At 47.2% G+C, this 18344-nt stretch overlaps 1 protein-coding gene across 1 annotated transcript in view; it reads right to left on the bottom strand.

The window, feature by feature from the left end:
• Nucleotides 1-18344, bottom strand: part of LOC102403829 (nodal modulator 1) — a 58520-nt gene that overhangs the window by 15599 nt on the left and 24577 nt on the right. The window contains exons 12-22 of the mRNA XM_006050065.4: nt 15791-15965; nt 14286-14427; nt 12945-13076; nt 11561-11697; nt 9993-10080; nt 6418-6481; nt 5762-5857; nt 1793-2011; nt 1608-1690; nt 620-779; nt 119-245 (exon numbers count right to left, since the gene is read on the bottom strand). Of these exons, the coding sequence (XP_006050127.3) occupies nt 119-245; nt 620-779; nt 1608-1690; nt 1793-2011; nt 5762-5857; nt 6418-6481; nt 9993-10080; nt 11561-11697; nt 12945-13076; nt 14286-14427; nt 15791-15965 (1423 nt within the window). The remainder of the gene's footprint in view (nt 1-118; nt 246-619; nt 780-1607; nt 1691-1792; nt 2012-5761; nt 5858-6417; nt 6482-9992; nt 10081-11560; nt 11698-12944; nt 13077-14285; nt 14428-15790; nt 15966-18344) is intronic.

The following is an 18344-nucleotide window of genomic DNA, read 5'->3' on the forward strand; positions in this document are numbered from 1 at the left end:
GTGGTATGCTCATGGGTGTTGTCATGTGTTGAAACTGTCAGATTACACACTTTACGTGCAGTGTATTGTATGATTGTTACACTCCATAAAACTGCTTTTTAAAAGCACACGGTGTTACCTCAAAGCTCACGCCTGCCAAGGCATAAGCCTTAAAGTCGCCTATGGTTCCTTCCACTGCAGTCAAAACGTAGCCCTCCTTCTGCGAGGACACAGTATACTCCAGGTCACTGTGCAAGGGCCCAACGCTGAATAAAAGAAAGAAACGCTGGTGATGCCTTGCTTCAAATCCTAGAGGAAGCATCACCTGCCCCCAGGAAACCTGGCTCCCCAGCTTCTTTCCTGGGCTTCCCGAATGAAAATGTGGAAGCGTTAGTTGCTCAGTCGTGTTCCAACTCTTTGCAACCCCATCAACTGTAGCCCACCAGGCTCCTTTGTTCATGGGATTCTCCAGGCAAGAACACTCCAGGCAAGAGTGGGTTGCCGTGCCCTCCTCCAGGGGATCTTCCCAACCCAGGGATCGAACCCAGGTCTCCTGTATTGCAGGTGGATTCTTTACCGTCTGACTCAGCATGGGCTCCCCGACTGGTCCCAATCAACTGGTTCTTAGTCAAGGGCTTACCTATAGGCACCTTTGTCATCGGTAAAGACCGTGATCAGGGGTGAACTTGCCCCCTTTTCACTGATGACGATCTCGACTCCTTCCAACTCTGGGTGGATCTGGCCTTCTAGAAACAAGCCTGCTTTCCCTTGGATCTCAATCAGCTTCCCTGGGCAGCTTTCTACACAGGAAAGAGACAAACAGAGGAAGAGAGGGGGGCTTCCCATTAAAGAAGGGCCTAAAACTGAGATATTCGAAACTAACTCCAGTGAGGCTTTTGACTATCTCAGAATCCTCAGTAACTACAAGAGGCCCAAGCCTCTCAACATCTATGAACGGCCCTGTTAAACTGTCAGGAATGTTAGCAGGAATAGCCAACAAAGCTGGCTTTCCCCAGCTCCTCTTCCTCAGCCCTCCTGACCACAAGTGAGGAGAGAAGCCAGAACCGCAGGTCAGAGCCTGTGCAGCCAGACCTCAGAGGACCCAGCATGGAAGGCGGCCCCAGACAGGCTGCCCGCTGGACAGCCACGCCCTTCAACACTCTCCTTCCAAACACACAAATGCTCAGGGTTTACTGAACCCGCGATGCTGGCAAAAGCTGCCTAAACATTCCACCAGCACCTGGTTATCTCATCCCCAAAAGACCCTTCTATCACCCCAACCCAAAACAAACATCACGAACAGTTCAGATACATGAAGACATTTCAGACGTTTCAACCACGGATGCTGTTGCTTTTCATTTGCCTTCTGGTGTCAACCTGATAACATCAAGGAAAAGCAAGTCCTTTTTTCAAAAAGATCCCCAATTCTAACAGTGATAGAGTTACGTTTACCGATTTAGACCTCTCACTCATTCACTCACTCGTCAGATAGTAACATCTATGCGCCAACGGGGACTGAGATGCCTTAGGAAGACGGCTTCACTATAAAGCAGCACAGAACAGAACCCTAAAGGCAGGGAAGAGACAGGTGTGAAGGTGTGCCGTGGGTGAGCTGAGCTGACATTTACCTCCACTGACGGTGGCTTCCATGGAAGGAGGATAAAAGAGCAGCTCTTTAGATGAAGGTGTGACAGTGATTTTCTCTCCGGACCTAAAATAATTAAGACACTTCAATGTGGCTGGCCTGTCCCCCCAGAAGGAAGGACATCCGAACAGGGGGACCCTGCAGGGAAAGCCCACCACGGGCGCTTACCGTGCCCAGTAGGAAAAGTCGTAGAAGAAGGGGCCCTGCAACTCGTCCACCATCTCCTGCACAGGAGGCTTGGTCCTCCCCTCACTGCCGGCCTCTCCACCGCTCCTCTCCCTCTCCTGCCTGCGGCTCTCGATCTCGGCCAGCTGCTGCTCCCTACGCAGCTCCTGCACAGACTTTAGGGGGCCAAGGACCAGGGCGGGCTCGCTGTCAATGGAAGACCTGGAAGAAAGGATCAGTCCAGAACACCGAGTCAGGGACTCCTGAGGTCGGTGGAAATCGGACACTTCTGCAAGCAGAGATCCATCAGTTAAAAAAAAAACCTAGCACCTCATAAGGCCACCGACTGTGGCACAGTCTTCTCCTGTTTGGGATAAACAGTTTAAAAAAAAAAAACAAAAACAGGAAACTCAACTTCTTTGCCATGTGGAAGCACCTGGGAGATCTGGGCTGGGATGAAATATCACTGACTTTATGATCTGAAGGAAACGGCCAACTTCCCAAAGGATGTGGAGTCCATTCCACACTACCGTCTTCCGTCTTTCTTTCAACCTTTATTGAGAATGTACTCTGCAAGAGAATCAGGGGCTGGGGAGACTATACAGGACAGACAGCATCCCCTAACCTGTGGAATCCACATTCTATGAGAAGAGGCAGATAACCAACAGAAAAATGATGTCAGATGATAAGTACAATAAAGAAAACTAAAGCAGCATGGACAGAGGAGAGAGCTGGGCGGGCAGGGATGGAGGAGGGGAACTATATTCTATTAGGGACTCAGGCCTTTCTCAGAGAAGGAATGGCAACCCACTCCAGTATTCTTGCCTGGAAAATCCCATGGACAGAGGAGCCTGGTGGGCTACATTCCATGGGGTCACAGAGAGTCAGATACAACTGAGCACAGGCCTCTGATAAGGTGACACCAAGCCGACTTGAAGGAAGGGAGAGAAAAAGCCACGCGCTCTGGGTGAGGAGGCCCCAGGCAAGAGGTGACAAGTGCAAAGTCTCACAGCCTTGGCGGCAACTCCTGGCCATGCTCCAGGGGCAGCAAGGACACCAGGAAGGGGGACAGAGGGACCCAGGCAGAGTCAGATCAGGGGTCAGACAGAGGCTTTGCAAACCTTGGTGTGGACCCAGGCTGGATGAAGTTTTAAAGAGATGACAGGGTCTCTTGGATCAGATGGTAAAGCGTCTGCCTACAGTGTGGGAGACCCGGGTTCAATCCCTGGGTTGGGAAGATCCTCTGGAGAAGGAAATGGCAACCCGCTCCAGTATTCTTGCCTGGAAAATCCCAAGGATGGAGGAGCCTGGTAGGTTACAGTCCATGGGATCGCAAAGAGTCGGACACGACTGAGCGACTTCACTTCACTTCACTTCTACTAAGATCACTCTGATTCCACGTGAACAACACTGTTAGGAAGCAACAGCCAAAACACAGAGGTCAGACAGGAAGCTACAGCAACAAAACTGGAAGAGACAACAGTGGGTCAAACCGAAGCACAGAGGCCAAGTGCTAAGAAAGGAACGGATGGCGGACGCACAGTCATTCCTCCATCTCCACAGGTTCCACATCTGAGGACGGAACCAATCACAGACGGAAAATGTTTGGGGGGAAGAAATTCCAGAAATTCCAAAAAGCAGAACTTAATTTGCCACATGCTGTTAACTGTGTACATAGCATTTACAGTGTATTTATAACTATTTACATAGCATTTACATTGCACTGGATATTGTAAGTAACCCAGAGATGCCTTAAAGTGTATTTAAAGCATAGGGGAAGATGTGCAGTAGGTTATATGCAAAGGGACGCTGCTTTATAAGGGACTTGATCATCTGCAGATTCTTGTAACCACGGGGGGTCCTGAAACCAACTCCCATGGATTGTAGAGCCCAGGATTTGCAGGTGGATCAGCTAGGTATGCGATGCAAGAGAAAAAAAGATTTTGTCAAGGACCAACAAGAAAGATGGAGCTGCCATATATGAAACAGGGAAGGCTACAGAAGAGGTCTGTGGAGGGCGACCACCAGGAGCCCGGTGTTGGATCCGAGAAGTACAAGATCCGCATAAGGGACCCCACCCCTGGCCATGTCCAGCTGCATTTCATGTAACTCTCAGCACAAGCCAACAAAAGAAAAACTCTTCTGAGGTTACAAAAATAAACTTAATGAAGACCAAAAACAACATAACATGGACTCACCACTGGTAAAAATGTGAATTCCTAGTCATACCAGTAATTCATACTTTTCAGGCGGGAAATTACTAAAAGATATTGCTCCGGCACCACCTGGTCACCCTGGTGAATATGAACCCCAATAATTAAGTCAGAGACCAACAGCTGCCCCCGATAGTCTTCTCTCTCTGAGCCCACATGGTCAGCCTGCTGCCATGTCTTACCACTCAGTCTGCCCGATGACTCGCCAATCTGTCCATTGCTCTCCACCGACTGCCACCATCTGGATGAAGCCCCCATCCTCTCTCGCCCTGTCTCCTAAGGATTCTCTGCCCTCTGCCTTGGTCAACTTCCACTCCTGGGCCTCTTGTATCTGTTCTCTACTCAGCACCCAGGGGGACTTTCTTGAAACAAAAAGCATGATCCATCTACTTGAAATATGTCAGAGTATCCAGGGGCAAAGCTAAAACCCTTAACATGGGCTGGCCCCAGCAGCCTACCTCTCCTGCATGGACTCCAACCCCCCCACAAGGTCAATTTCAAAGCACTTAAGTGAAAGTTGCTCAGTCGTGTCTGACTCTTTGAGATCCCCATAGAGTGTATAGTCCATGGGATTCTCCAGGCTAGAATACTGGAGTGGGTGGCCTTTCCCTTCTCTGGGGCATCTTCCCAACCCAGGAATCAAACCCAGGTCTCCCGCATTGCAGGCAGATTCTTTACCAGCTTAGCCACAAGGGAAGCCCAAGAATACTGGAGTGGGTAGCCGTTCCCTTCTCCAGGGCATCTTCCCAACCCAGGAATCAAACCCAGGTCTCCCGCATTGCAGGAGGATTCCTTACCAGCTAAGCCACAAGGGAGGCCCAAGAATACTGGAGTGGGTAGCCTCTCCTTTCTCCAGCAGATCTTCCCAACCCAGGAATCAAACCAGGGCCTCGTGCACTGCAGGTGGATTCTTTACCAACTGAGCTATCAGGGAAGCCTGTTCTGTGCAAAGCACTTAACACAGCTGCAATTTTATAGCTCTGGACTACTATCTGCCTTCCTCGTGAGACTGTAAGTTCCACGAGGGCAGGGGCTGTTGCCTATGCCCAGTGCTTTAACACAACACTGAGAGTCTCCATAAATATTTTCTTCACAGATGGATGGGTGAACAGGAGGTGTACAGAAAAAGGCAGACGTGGCTCGAAAGGCAACTTCAAATAAGGTAAGTTGGAAGAAAGTTACTCAGACATCCATTCTCTTTGATAAAGGCAGTCATACTGTTAAAACCCTTTCATTTCTTGAGAAAATTAGGGTGTCAGCTGCAGCCACCACAGGCAAACATTCCTCTCAAAGGCGCCATGCGAGCAAACCTGACCCTCAGCGAGAGCGCCCTTCATCCACTTTCTCTCACGACCCTTCTCACATGAGGTGTCGTCTCTATTTCCCAAGCCTTCGAGAAAGGGTCTAAAGAAAAACAGGCACATGTTTTTGAATTTGCTAAAACACTTAAAATATAGTGAACAAATCAGAGATTTTTTTTTTCCCTTAGCAGAGACAGGAAGTATAAAGAGTTCAGGCAGAAATTTGAGGCACTGAAGCGAGCTGTCAGGAGGCTCTTCCTCATCCACGGTTAATTCCTGAATCATAAAAGGAAAGGAGGGCTGTTGTGAATTTACGGCCATGTCATATAAGAGCGAAGGCCATTTGTATGTATACCTAGAGATAACAAATCAAAAATAGTTTTCAGAGCAGCTCTGAGAGAAGATGGCCTGGCCCCCCACCCTCCCACGCTCGGCCCACCGTGGAACACCGGCCTTACTTGATTGTCACGGTCACATCCATCATTTTGTCAGTGGTGATCGTTCCAAGGACGTGGTGGCGAATGGCTGTCAATGTCAAGATACTGGGTGAAGACCTGTAAATCAGAGAGGGGAAAAGAAAACACCATAACATCACCTCGACGTCCTCAAAGGATCACAACAATGCCCTTTATGGGCGACCTTCCTGACCCTGAAATATACTACGTGAAACTGCTCTTAGCTTGGCTTGAGAAAACTTCTGAAATACATACAAGTGTCTTTAAGGGTAAACTGATTCTCCACTCCCAAACTTTATGTCTCTAATTTCCAGTGAAACCCACAAGCATTTGTGAAAACAGGAAAATGGCCGACTTGAGCTTGAGAAATTCCTATCAGTGAGGCTGGAAGATTCAACAGACGTTACATTCAAGCCAGTTCAAAACCACAGCCTTCCGTCCTGGGTTTACAGAATTCTTGGGGAAGAGCTGTATCTTCACTTCCTCGGTTATTTACCCAAGTGTCTTAAAATCCTTATCTGCAAATTCTTTTCACTGCCTAACCTTACTGCTTCCAGAAAACATACAAAAAAACTCCCTTGTTCTCAGAAATAACTGTCGCAGAGATCCACGCTCACCCCCCTCCACAGACAGCACAGAGCAGTCGGCATCCGGCTTACGTGTCGTAGGTGTAGAACGCTTGCTCGAACCGGTGGCAGGAGCGAGGGGTCACCTTGTACACACCTGCAGCCAGGAAATCAAAAGTCATTTTCAGAGAAGAGCATCTATTCCACTGAGCAATTCCAACATCTGGAATCCCAAGGCAGTGCCTCTCCTTCCTAACAGATCACATACAGGATCTGAAATGCCTTTTCCGCTGCCTACGGACAGCGTCTTACCAATGACCTATCTGCTCAAAGGTCTGCTCACCAGGTCAAGATTTTCATTTTCCATCATTTAACAGCTCACAGTAGTTTACTCTGCGCAGGCCAAGCTAAGAGACACATGCACGAGGAGGAACAGGAAGTATATTTCTACTGGGATTCAGACTGAGAATTTCCTACTTAACAGATTCTGTTAAAGAGCCAAAAGACAGCCACAGTCTGGACTCCGTCCTATAAATATTCCTAAAAGGTGCATGGGGCAGGGAAGTCCCAGAAAACCAAGAAATAACTACAGGAAACACTTCCACGTCATGAGCGCATCAGGCTAACACTCAGATTAAGGGCATATGATGTCGTTTGCCAGCAGAATACAGTTTCAGGAAGGAGCCAAGTGTAACAGTGGATTCTCCCAAATGCTCTTTCACCAGCATTCTGGCCATCCGCCCAACCGAAACATGAAATTCATTCAAATTCGTTCTTATCACACTGATCAAGCCTCAGTGCAGTTACCTAAAAAAAAATATTGTTAGGTTTCTGCATTCACTTTCTTTGTTCTTTCATTTGACAAGTGTTGACAGGGCAACACTCGGGCCAGGGGTTGCGTCAAGTGTTGACACAGAGTAGGGAACATGCAGAGGCCCTGCCTTCATGGGGCCTGCCATCTGCAGAGAGAGAGAAGGGTTCCACAGCCACCAGGTGTGATGGGTGCAGTCCGGGGAGGAACTGGGCCTCGTGGGCACGAGCACAGCAGAGCTCCCAGCGACATTGGGGCACTAGCCTCCCTGGGGAGGAACATCAGAACCAAGAAGTGACAGGCGGGCAGGCAGAGCTAAGTGAAGGCAGGTGGGGTGGAGGGCGCTGCAGCAGAGCACAGCATCTGAACCATAGGCTTGCTGGCTGTCTCCCTAACAGCTGCCTTCCTGCCTTCAAAGCAGCTCCCGCTTATGCTCAGGGTGAAAGCATACCAGCCTCCAGCAGCAAATCCAGCTGCCCCAGGCTCCCTTGCAGCTAGAAGTGGCGATGAGACATGGTTCTGGATGATAAGACATAAAGGAAGTTTCCTGGAGGATGTGGCATGGAAAATGTTTGCCCACCCCTCCTCTCATCTTCTTGCCTTAGACGTAAGTTTTCTGGAGCAACAGTAGGCACCTTGAAAACACGAAGCAGAAAATAAAAAAAAACCAAGTGGGGGTTTCCCTAGTGGCTCAGTGGTAAAGAATCCATCTGCCAATGCAGGAGACAAGGGTTTGAACTCTGGTCCAGGAAGATTCCACACGCCACGGAGCAACTAAGCCCGTTCTGCTGTTGTTCAGCCACTGCACCACAACTATTGGGCCAGCACTTTAGGGCCCAGGAGCTGCAATTACTGAAGCCCACGTGCCCGAGAGCCCGTGCTCAACAACAAGAGAAACCACCACAATGAGAAGCCTGCTCACTGCAACGAAAGAAAAGCCCACAAACTAATGAAGACCAAGCCCAAAATACACTTAAAAATTTAAAAAAAAAAAAAAAAAAAAGGCGCATAGTTCATTAAAAAAAAAAAGAGGGGGGAAAGGACTAAAAGAATCACAAAGACACCAACCCTAACACCTACCATCTGAACCCACGCCTGAGCTGTTAGTCTTTGTTTTGTTTTTCATTTTTTGGCCATACTGCATGGCATGCAGGATCTTAGGTCCCCAAACAGGGATCAAACCCGTGTGCCCTGCATTGGAAGGGTAGAATCTTAACCACTGCACCACCAGAGAAGTCCCGCTGCTAGTCTTTGTTAATGAATCAAATTAACCCTACTTGTCGGGGTTTGTCATACCGATTTTGTTACCTGCAGCCAAAGGCATCCTAATTAAAACACAGAAACAGTGCCTGGAACAGAGGGTGACAGGTAGAGCTAGATTACACAGGAGTTCAAGGTCTGATTAAGGGTTTTATACATGACTGTGCCCTATCTGTGGTGTATACGTGGTAAGACCCCCAGTGGATGCCTGAAATCGCAGACAGTACCAAACCCTCTATGTACTAAGTTTTACCTACACTTAACAGGTGGGTAACATATATGTAGATGTGCCAAAGGGTCAGACAGGAGCAAGACAGTCAGAGACTTCACCATGCTACTCAGAAGGCACTCAATTTAAAAGGTATAAACTGTTTACTTCTGAAATTTCCCATTTAATATTTTTGGACTGCAGTTGACCAGAGGTAACTGAAACTGTGGGAAGTGAGGCTACTGCACTTTATCTTGAGAACCAACAGAAGTCCCTAAATTATTCCTTAGGAAAACACAAAATAAAACTACAATGAGATACTACTTTAGAGCCACCAGGATGCTACAAATCAAAAAGATAATAACAAATAATGGTAAAGAGGTAGAAAAACTGAAACCCTCAGACATAGCTGGTGGGACTATCAAACGGCAAATACAACTTTTTCAGAAAATATTTTGGCAGTTTCTTAACAAATTAACGGCAAATACTTTTTCAGAAAATATTTTGGCAGTTTCTTAACAAATTAAACATAAATTTATCATTTGATTCCATTGCTAGATATCTCCCCAACAGATGTCCACACAAAACCTGTACACAAATGTTCACATCAACATTATTTATAATAGCCCCAAACTGGAAACAATTCAAATACCCACCAACTGGTGAATGGATACACAAACTGTGATATATCCATGCTATGGAATACTGTTCACCAATAAAAAGGAACAAATTATTAATATCTGCTATGACCTGAATGAACGTCAAAAACATTATGCTAAGTGAAAAGAGCCTAAAAAATAACAGTATTGTATGACTTCACTATTTGAAGTGTGCAAACAAGGCAAATTCATAGAGACAGAAAACAGATTAGTGGCTGCCAAAAGCTGGGAACAGGGATGAATTGTAAACATACAGGAAGGAATCACTGGAACAATGAAAATGTTCTGAACTGAATTATATGGCTGTTATGGCTAGGTATATTTACTAAAAATCACTGTATTGTACATTTTAAGTGGGTGAATTTTATGGTCTGCAAATTGCATCTCAATGAAGTGATTAACAAAGAGAAAAAGAAGCCACTGGAGGATTTTAAGCAAGGTGAGAGTGATCACTCAGCAGGAGAGATCATGGGCTGATGGTGTTCGATTTTTCAAAGTGAAAGGGCCCCGTGGTTTGGACTCAACTCAAACTCAAGAGCCTGGGAACATGTGCCAACCCCCAGCTCTAATTCTCTGGGTAAAAATGCTGCTCCCTCCAGAGGCATTACCCACAACCAAAATCGATAGCTTGATGCAAACTGAACCGAGATGGGGAAAAACACCTCTGAAAACACTCTCAAGAGCCTCTCCATTTCCCTCGCTCAGAGGACATTGATCCTTCCAGACTCACCAGGCTTGGACAGGCAGAACCGGTTGACTCCTTTGGAGAGGTTATAAATCCCCACGTTCTCGGGTCCATTCCCATCCTGGTAAAATTCCTACAAGAACAAAGCCAAGACGATGCCTTACCAGGGAAGACGGAGACACCCAGACGAGGAATAAGCTTTCTGCTTCTGAACCAGTCATCTGTTTTGCACATTAATCATTTGAACAGCTAGATACCAGGGGAAAATTAAAAGCCTTCCAAAACTTCCAACAGAAACGTGATCTTTTTCATTCAGTCAACTAACATTTACTGAGCACCTGCCATGCGGCTGACCCAAGGCTGGGCCCTGGTTGCTGCCACGGCTCTTGTTTTCAGCGTGGATTACGTTGTGATATGGGAAGACAGAAAATCCATGCAGTCAACAGAGAAGTCAGTAGATGTCAGCTAGGAAGTCACAGAGCTTAGCAGGAAATAAACAGGGAGCAGGACAGACTGCCCTCTGCAGAGGCTTGTTCAGCTTGGCCTCAAGATAGGTCCCCCCACCCCCCACCCCCCGAGCAGGTAACGCTGGGGCTTCAGCCTGAATGATGAAAAAAAGCAATTACACTCAGTTGCGGAGAAGACACAGTATTTCAGGCAGAGAAGAGTATGTGCAAAGGCCCAGAGAAGGGACCGAGCTTGGTGTGGAACTGGAGGCAGCTAGTGAATGAGGAGGTGAGGGGTAGGGGTAAGACGGGAGTCAGTGAAGGGCTGGCCGTCATTAGGAGTATGTTCTTAGTCTAAGAGAAATGGAAATCAAGGACTGGTTTCCCGAATGTCTCTCGCTTGTTCTCAACTGGATATTAATCAACCTGTTTCCTGTAACAAAGCTGTCTGTGGACCATTTGTAGTTAAGTGATTCGAGCATTCAACTGGCATTAGAGAGACCAGTCTCACTGCTCTGGTGTCTAATATAAGTAGCCGCTTAATTGTCGTTTGCCCCCCTTTTGCCACTGAGACCTGACAATGACACCTGCCATTGCTAGAAGTCAGAAGATTATACGAAGCTCAGGAACAGACCTACGCAGGGCCACACAGGTGCTCCCATCCTAAAACCCACTGGGTAACTGCCAACCCAGCCACAGAGACTGCAAGAGGACAACCAACTCTGCTCAGCTGCACCTGTTCCTAAGAAAGAGCAGGGTACGCAGGAAAACTTCAAATACGTGAGAGATTTGCTCATACCTCACTACAACCCTGGGGAGTATTACGATCTCAAGTTCAGAAGGAAAAATGGAGGCTCACAAACATTACTTGAACTTGGTAGGGCCTACAAAGTCCACATGCTCTGCACTACATCAACGGCTTTCCAAAATCACTAGTCAGAGTTTAACGTGGAGCCAGGACGAGGAACTCTCCCCAACAAAGGCATCTTTCCACTAAGGGACTTAAAATGCTTCCTGACAGTGTTTCCATAATAGGTGGGTGAGCTGAGGGGCAGAAAAGGAAATCTGGCTTGACTATGCTGATGATCCTCTTGGCACACTAGTCTTTCTCGCTCTCCAAAAGGTGAGTGTCCTTCCAAATAAGAGCATCCTCAGCAGCCCGCTTACCAGAGTGATGGCGTGGGAAAGGGAGCACCGGAGCATGTAGCCCGTCTGCCTGAACTCAACGGCGGACACATCGTCCTCCAGAACCTCCACCTCCAGACTCTTGTTCTTCCAGCACCAGTCTTCATGCAGGATGCTGACTGCAAAGGACATGACATGGACACCCATGTGGGCAGAGCACACCACCTCCCTGAATACCCCCAGAAAAACAGTGTTAATGAAGTGCGTGAGTGAGTTTATACACATGCTGTTCTTATTGTTAAGTCGCTCAGTCGTGTCCGACTCTTTTGAGACTCCACGGAGAGTAGCCTGCCGGGCTCTTCTACCGAATTCTCCAGGCAAGAATACTGGAGTGGGTTGCTATGCTCTTCTCCAGGGGATCTTCCCAACCCAGAGATCAAATCTCTGTCTCCTGCTTTGGCAGGCAAATTCTTTACCACTGAACCACCTTGGAAGCCCCTATATGCACATACATACAAACAAATATGTGTGTGTAGGTATATATACAGAGCTGGCCATGCTGGGAGTAAGTAATTGCTTAAAAAAAAAAAAACAACTGAAACCAATGGCCATTAAAATCACTAACAAGGAAATCCAACTGAGCCTAAGACCAGGCTATAGGTAAGATATTCAGACACTGGCAAACTTGCTCTCTAAGGGGCCAGAGAGTAAATATTTTCACCTCTGCAGGCCACACAAGTCTCAACTACTCAACTCGGCCTCTGCAGCACACAAGCAGCCACAGATGACACACAAACAAATGGGTGTGGCTGTGTTCCAATAAAACTGTTTTTCATAAAAACAGGCAGCTGCCTTCAGATTATAGTTTGCCAACACCCAACATTAACAGAAAATACAATCTGCCTGAAAAATCAGTCTACTACTTTCGAGGCTGTTTACAGCCAGCAGCTTCAAGCTCAATTCTGACAGAGCAAAAATATAGGCAATGGGCAGCTTCTTGAGGAAGATGAGGAAAAGTGCCTTCTCCTTCCCAGGCACTGTGCCGGGGCTTTACAAACCGGATTCCATCACTCTGCAGAAAGGTTCTGTGACTCCTACTTCAGAAGGGGAAACCGAGTCCCGGGGAGATCAAGTAAGCTACCAGGCTCACACAGCTGCTAAGTGGTAGAATACATCAGTGTAATCATGTGACACTGTTTTCAGGAATTTACAAATAAAATGGCATGAGAAGTGTGTGGATCATCCTGATGAGGTGGCAGTTGGTTCAGAAGCCTCAACTCCTGCATTACTGCCCAAGCTAAATAATGCAAATTCAAGGTCAAAGGACAAAGACAAACAAGAGTTAAACAAGTACAGTTGGGATGCAACTAGAGAGCGAGTTTTCAGAAACTTTACAGAGACAGGAAGTGCTGCCTTCAGTTCTTACTCTTGTATTTTCCGGGCAGCACGTTGTCAAACATGAAAGTCATCGAGTTGACCTTGCCAGAGAGGTGGAGGCTCCGCTTCTCGCCCTGGCGGCTCAGGGACTGCAGGGTCACCAGCAGGTCACCGCAAGTGTCTGCAGAGAAAAGATGCAGGGGCCTCGCTTGGCGGCTTTGGGAACCACAGCACCTGTTCCAACCCTCAGCTGCTATGTATTGCTTGCTACCACTTAGCTCCTGGAGGGCAGCCCCAGGAGGGGTCCTTCAAAGCTAACAGGCATCTACTTGATTCTAAGACACTTCCCCACATCCCCACCTCTCCCATCACGTAAGGCACTGGCACCAAGCAATGAGGCTGCCCAGCATTTACTGCACTGGCAGAAACAGTATCTATGGAGCACCAAGGGGAGCCAGAGAAAAAGTCAGACAGGCAGTGAAACTTTCCTGAATGCCCATTTCATACCAGCTACAGAACTGGGCCCTTTATCATCATCATCATCATATTACAAATAATGGCAAAGATTTATATGGCTCTTGCTGTGTTCCAGGTACTTCTAATGGCTATGAAAAAAGTGTTAGCTGCTCAGTCGTGTCAGATTCTTTGAGAACCTATGGACTGTAGCCTGCCAGGCTCCTCTGTCCATGGGATTCTCCAGGCAAGAAGACTGGAGGGGGTTGCCATGCCTTTCTCCAGGGGATCTTCCTGACCCAGGGATCAATCCTGGGTCTCCCACATTGCAGGCAGATTCTTTACCATACACACATTAACTCCTTTGATCGTCACAATAACCTTGTGAGGCAGGTACTATTAACATCCCTACGTTACAGATGAGGGACTCAAAGCACAGAGAGGTTAAGTCACTTACCCTACATCACACAGCAATGGTTCAAACACATGTGATCCAGCTCCGGAGTCTATGGTCATAACCACTACGCTATACAGCCTCTTGATATGACCACATTTAAGCCTCATGAAAACCCTCTGAGAGCAGCCATATTCCCATTTTATTGAAGGAAAACTGAGGCTGGGCAAGTAAATGCTTACAGTCTCATACTGGTAAATGACAGAGCTGGGACTGAAACCTGGGCCCAACTCCTTTCAGAAAAAGAATCCCACATGTTCTTTTGGGAGCCAAAGCAGGAGTATTCCCAGAGAAATGTTTCCGGTGATTGCGGCGATTATTCAGAAAGAACCGCACACAGCACGGCCTCACACACAGCACTCCCCCGATCAGCTTCTGCTGTCACCTTCGCCGCCGCCCAGTGAGGAAGAGCCCACCCAAATCCCGCCTCTCTCAGCCTGCCTCTTCGAACTCATCCGTTCTTGCTTTCAACTGACGTCTTACCCAGACAAGAGACTTTCCCAGAAACCGATGCCAAAAACTGCACAAAGGCCACGTCCATCACAGGCCTGTCGGTCACAGCCAGCAGCAGCGTCTGGGGTTTCAGCGTCAGCCCCGCCCTGGCCTCTGCCTCAGGAACCATCACCTGCCAGACACACAGGACGAGGTCAGCGGCTGCACCAGGGTCGCTGCTCCCTGGCCAACAGGACACCGGATCATCCATCTGGGCCTGAGGCTAGACGGATTCTGAAGGAGAAGGTTCATTCCTAGGCATAGTTTTAGAATCACAACAAATCTGCATATTGCTGGTGTGAAGAAACTGTATTTCTAATCAGACATAGAACACCAACCTTTCGTGGTGTCAGGGTGCACACAAAAGCATATCGGGGCACACAAAGCTGTTATCGATTGTGTGTATCCTGGGTGGAGACCACACTAAATCCTAGAACCTGATTCTGGCGTGAGGTCACTCGTGACAAACTGTGAGCCTGTGGAGCCACGTGGATGACCATAGTGGACCTGGGCCATTTCTTCCTCCCTCATTTCTGCGTGCCTTTCTCAGGCTCACAAGAGGGGCTGGGAGAGGAGGCGGTGTTGGCCTTCTTCATCCCTAGAGAGATCACATTCCAGAGCTGTCCTTCCTTGGAAAAGTCCCTGGCTGTGCCTCTGAAGGAGTCTCTAAAGGCTTGTCTATGTGACCAACATCACAAGAAGCGGGCTGGCTGGTAAAGGAGCTGACCACCCATACAGCATGCTGTTCATGGATGCAGGGGGAAGGCTGTGCCCCTACCCCACCTCCTCAGAGTGCGGAGATCCCACTGGCCTGGAGGAGAGCAAAGTCTTAGAAGCACCCTCCCTGACTCCCTCCCCTCGCCCATCCCCTGCTCCTCCCCACGGAGGAGAAGGAGCAACAGTTGACATGGTCTCAGTGCAGGGCTGCTGGGCTGAACCTCTGCTTCTGTCTTACCTCTGGCCTCCTGCCCCCACCTGTGCTCAGGCCTTCACCCCAGTGGTGAGACCACAGGCCAGGGTCTCCCCGGCTTCTTCACCAGGGAGATGGATAGAGGAATCGGGGGTGCCTGCTCAGCATCTCCGATTTACAGCAGGGCAGGAAATGTAAGCTTCATTTTGGCCTCAAGGTCCAGAAGCCATGCTCTGTGGATGTAACTGAGCTGCCACTAATAGAGAGTTCACTCTGATCTCTTCTGGGGACCCATGGATATTCTACAGCAGCCAGAAGCCTGAGGAGGCAGACATGTGACTGGCAGCCTGGTGCTAACCCCTAATAAACATCAGGACGGGAAGAGAAACACCTGTTGCACCCTTTCAAGCCAGCTGCCGATCTGCTCTACTGACCGTGACACGCGGGAATGTAACGTGGTCAAAACAAGCAGCTGCGAACGAAAACGCTCCTTCTCTGAGCCCATCCTAAAACAATCCTTTCAAATCATTGTTGTTGTTGTTTGTTTGTTTTTCAAATATCTTAAACAGAACAAAACTCGTCATACCTGAACTTTGTAGGTCCCTGGTTTCGCTTTAAAACAGAAAGATCCCTGAGCGTCCGTCTCCACGGTGACCAGAGACTTGTCCTTGTCTTGAGAGGCCAGGACAACTTTGTATTTACTCATCTGCTTGACTGTGTCAGGGAAGCGAATGATTGATATCTGGCCACAGACACTGAACCTGCAACAAGAGGACCATTCAGCCCAGCAGGAGAACTCAATTATCACAGGAAAGGTGCTTGGCAACCCAGACTCTGCATCCCGCTTCCAGCCCTCATCCCTGGGACTAGTGTGATCTTAATGAAGAGACAGGAATACAGACCAAACAACTCCAGTTTTATAAGCAATCATTAAAAAGAAGATTGGACCTCTTTCTGCACATGGAAAGGCAGAGGGAGGGCCTGGGGCTGTTTGTGTGTTCTGGGTGACAGCTGGCCATTCCCCACTGCAGAAGCGGTTTTCAGACAATTTGTGGATGATAAAAATGTTTCAGGTAATTGGGTCGTTGACAGTGGAGCAGCCACAACCAAGAATGCGGACGAGTCCTTAAAAGCAAGAGCTGTAAGCTGCCTAAGGAAGTGTGGTATTACCCAGGCAATAAAACAAGGCAGGGTTATCAAAGACGGCTTCCTCGCCTGTGATTATATATAATGCACAGAGAAAAGCAATCTGAGAGATCTGAATAGGAAAGGTAATTAAGTTTAAAGAAATGCAGAGCTAAAATTGAACTCCTTAGGAGCTAGGAGCTACAGAAGCAACTTATAATTGAAAAGCCCTATTAAGGTAATGACTCAGACTGGAGACTGCAAATGAGCAGAGTGTAAAGTACGACATGGCACATTTCCAGAAGCACATGAAAGGCACATCTACCCACTAATAAAAACCAGCAAAGCCCAGTGTCCACTGAGTGGCCGTCTTCATGTTTAGTCAGTTGTAATCATGTCCCACAGCCAGAGGTCACAAGCAATTCTTCAACTGCCTAAAATTTACATTTTGTAATCTTCAAGAGAATTGCTTTAGATAAAAATCAGTTGCTACTTTTGACAGGAAGTAAATAAAAAATGCTGGATTCAGTGCTGGACAATAATGGGGTGCACTAGATGCTGGCATGCCCACTCGGCTGCAAAGAAAAAACAGCAGAAGGAACCATGAAGCGGTGCAGGCCACAGTCATCTCTCCAGAGCAGAGGTCCCAGCCTCCTGGATCTAATTAATGCCTGATGATCTGAGGTGGAGCTGATGTCATAAAGAAATAAAGCGCACAATAAATAAAGACCTGAATCATCACAGTATCCCCCTCCTTCCCCGTAGACCATGGAAAAACTGTCTTCCAAAAAACAGATCTCAAAAAAGAAAAAAAAAAAAAAAACAGGTCTCTGGTGCCAAAAAGGCTGGGGACCACTGCTCTAGATGGATGGTGCCAAAAAGGTTGGGAACCACTGCTCTAGACGGACGTGCAGGCTGGCCACCAGGGTTCAGGCTGGAGAGCAGGGGGTAAGACATCACAGCCCACGGGTCAAGTCACACCAGCCACCTGTTTTGGTTGGAATCATGAGCTAAGAATGGTTTTCACACTTTTAAAGGGTTAAAAAGAAAAAAAAAATCAAAAGACTATCTCGTGACATATAAAAAGTACATCATTATAGTGTGCGCACATAAAGTTTTCCTGGAACATGGCCACGCCCATTCATTTATGAATTGTCTATGGTGGGCTTCGTCACAAAGACTGTATGGGCCCATGAAGTCTAAAATACTTATTCTCTGGTCCTTGATGGAAAAAGTGTGCCAACCCCTGATCTGGATGCAAAGGTTTGCCTCTTTTTTGTGCTGTGTGCTTTCAGAGAAAATCGACAGGAAGGGAATACTTAAAGAATTGTTCTCAAGGCCCTTCCATACACTCTTCATTTGTGTCTTTTTCGGTGGGGGGAGGTCCCCTTATTCATTACAACTGGAACCCCCTTCCTTAAGTTTTAATACTTTAACCATATGATGTGTTTTAGCTCATATTCGCCATTAAAGAGAAGTGACCAATTACACTACACCTCAAATACACATTCATTTAGAAAAAGAACTAAAAAGCTGGTAGGAAAGTGTTTGTTATATTGAAGCCCTTAAAAATCAATTTGTGTCAATAAATTCTTTCATCAGACAACACTGGTAATGGGCTATACCCCAATACAAAATAAAAAGTTTAAACTCTGGAAAAAAAAATTCTTTCATCAGAATTTAATACATTTATGGAGAAAAATTAGTAATTTTGGTGCCTAGTGAGATAGCTACATTCTGTCATTTAACTCAGTTTTTTTCTTTTTTCAAATAAATAATGTTTTAAAAGAGCATGAAAGAAAAAGTAAGAAATATCAACGAATTAAAAGACAAATGTGCTATATGAACCAAAAGAAAAATGATCAGCTTTTCCAAAGATATTCAAAGAATGCTGTTTCTCTTTGATTCAAAATTCCATTTCAAAGAATAAATGTAAGATTAAACTACGTTTCCCTACCTCCATGAATGGGGATGGTACCTCCTCCATCTACCCAAATGGCTAAAACAGGAAACCT

This window comes from Bubalus bubalis, chromosome 24 (genome assembly GCF_019923935.1).
Source record: "Bubalus bubalis isolate 160015118507 breed Murrah chromosome 24, NDDB_SH_1, whole genome shotgun sequence".
NCBI classification, from domain to species: Eukaryota; Metazoa; Chordata; class Mammalia; order Artiodactyla; family Bovidae; genus Bubalus; species Bubalus bubalis.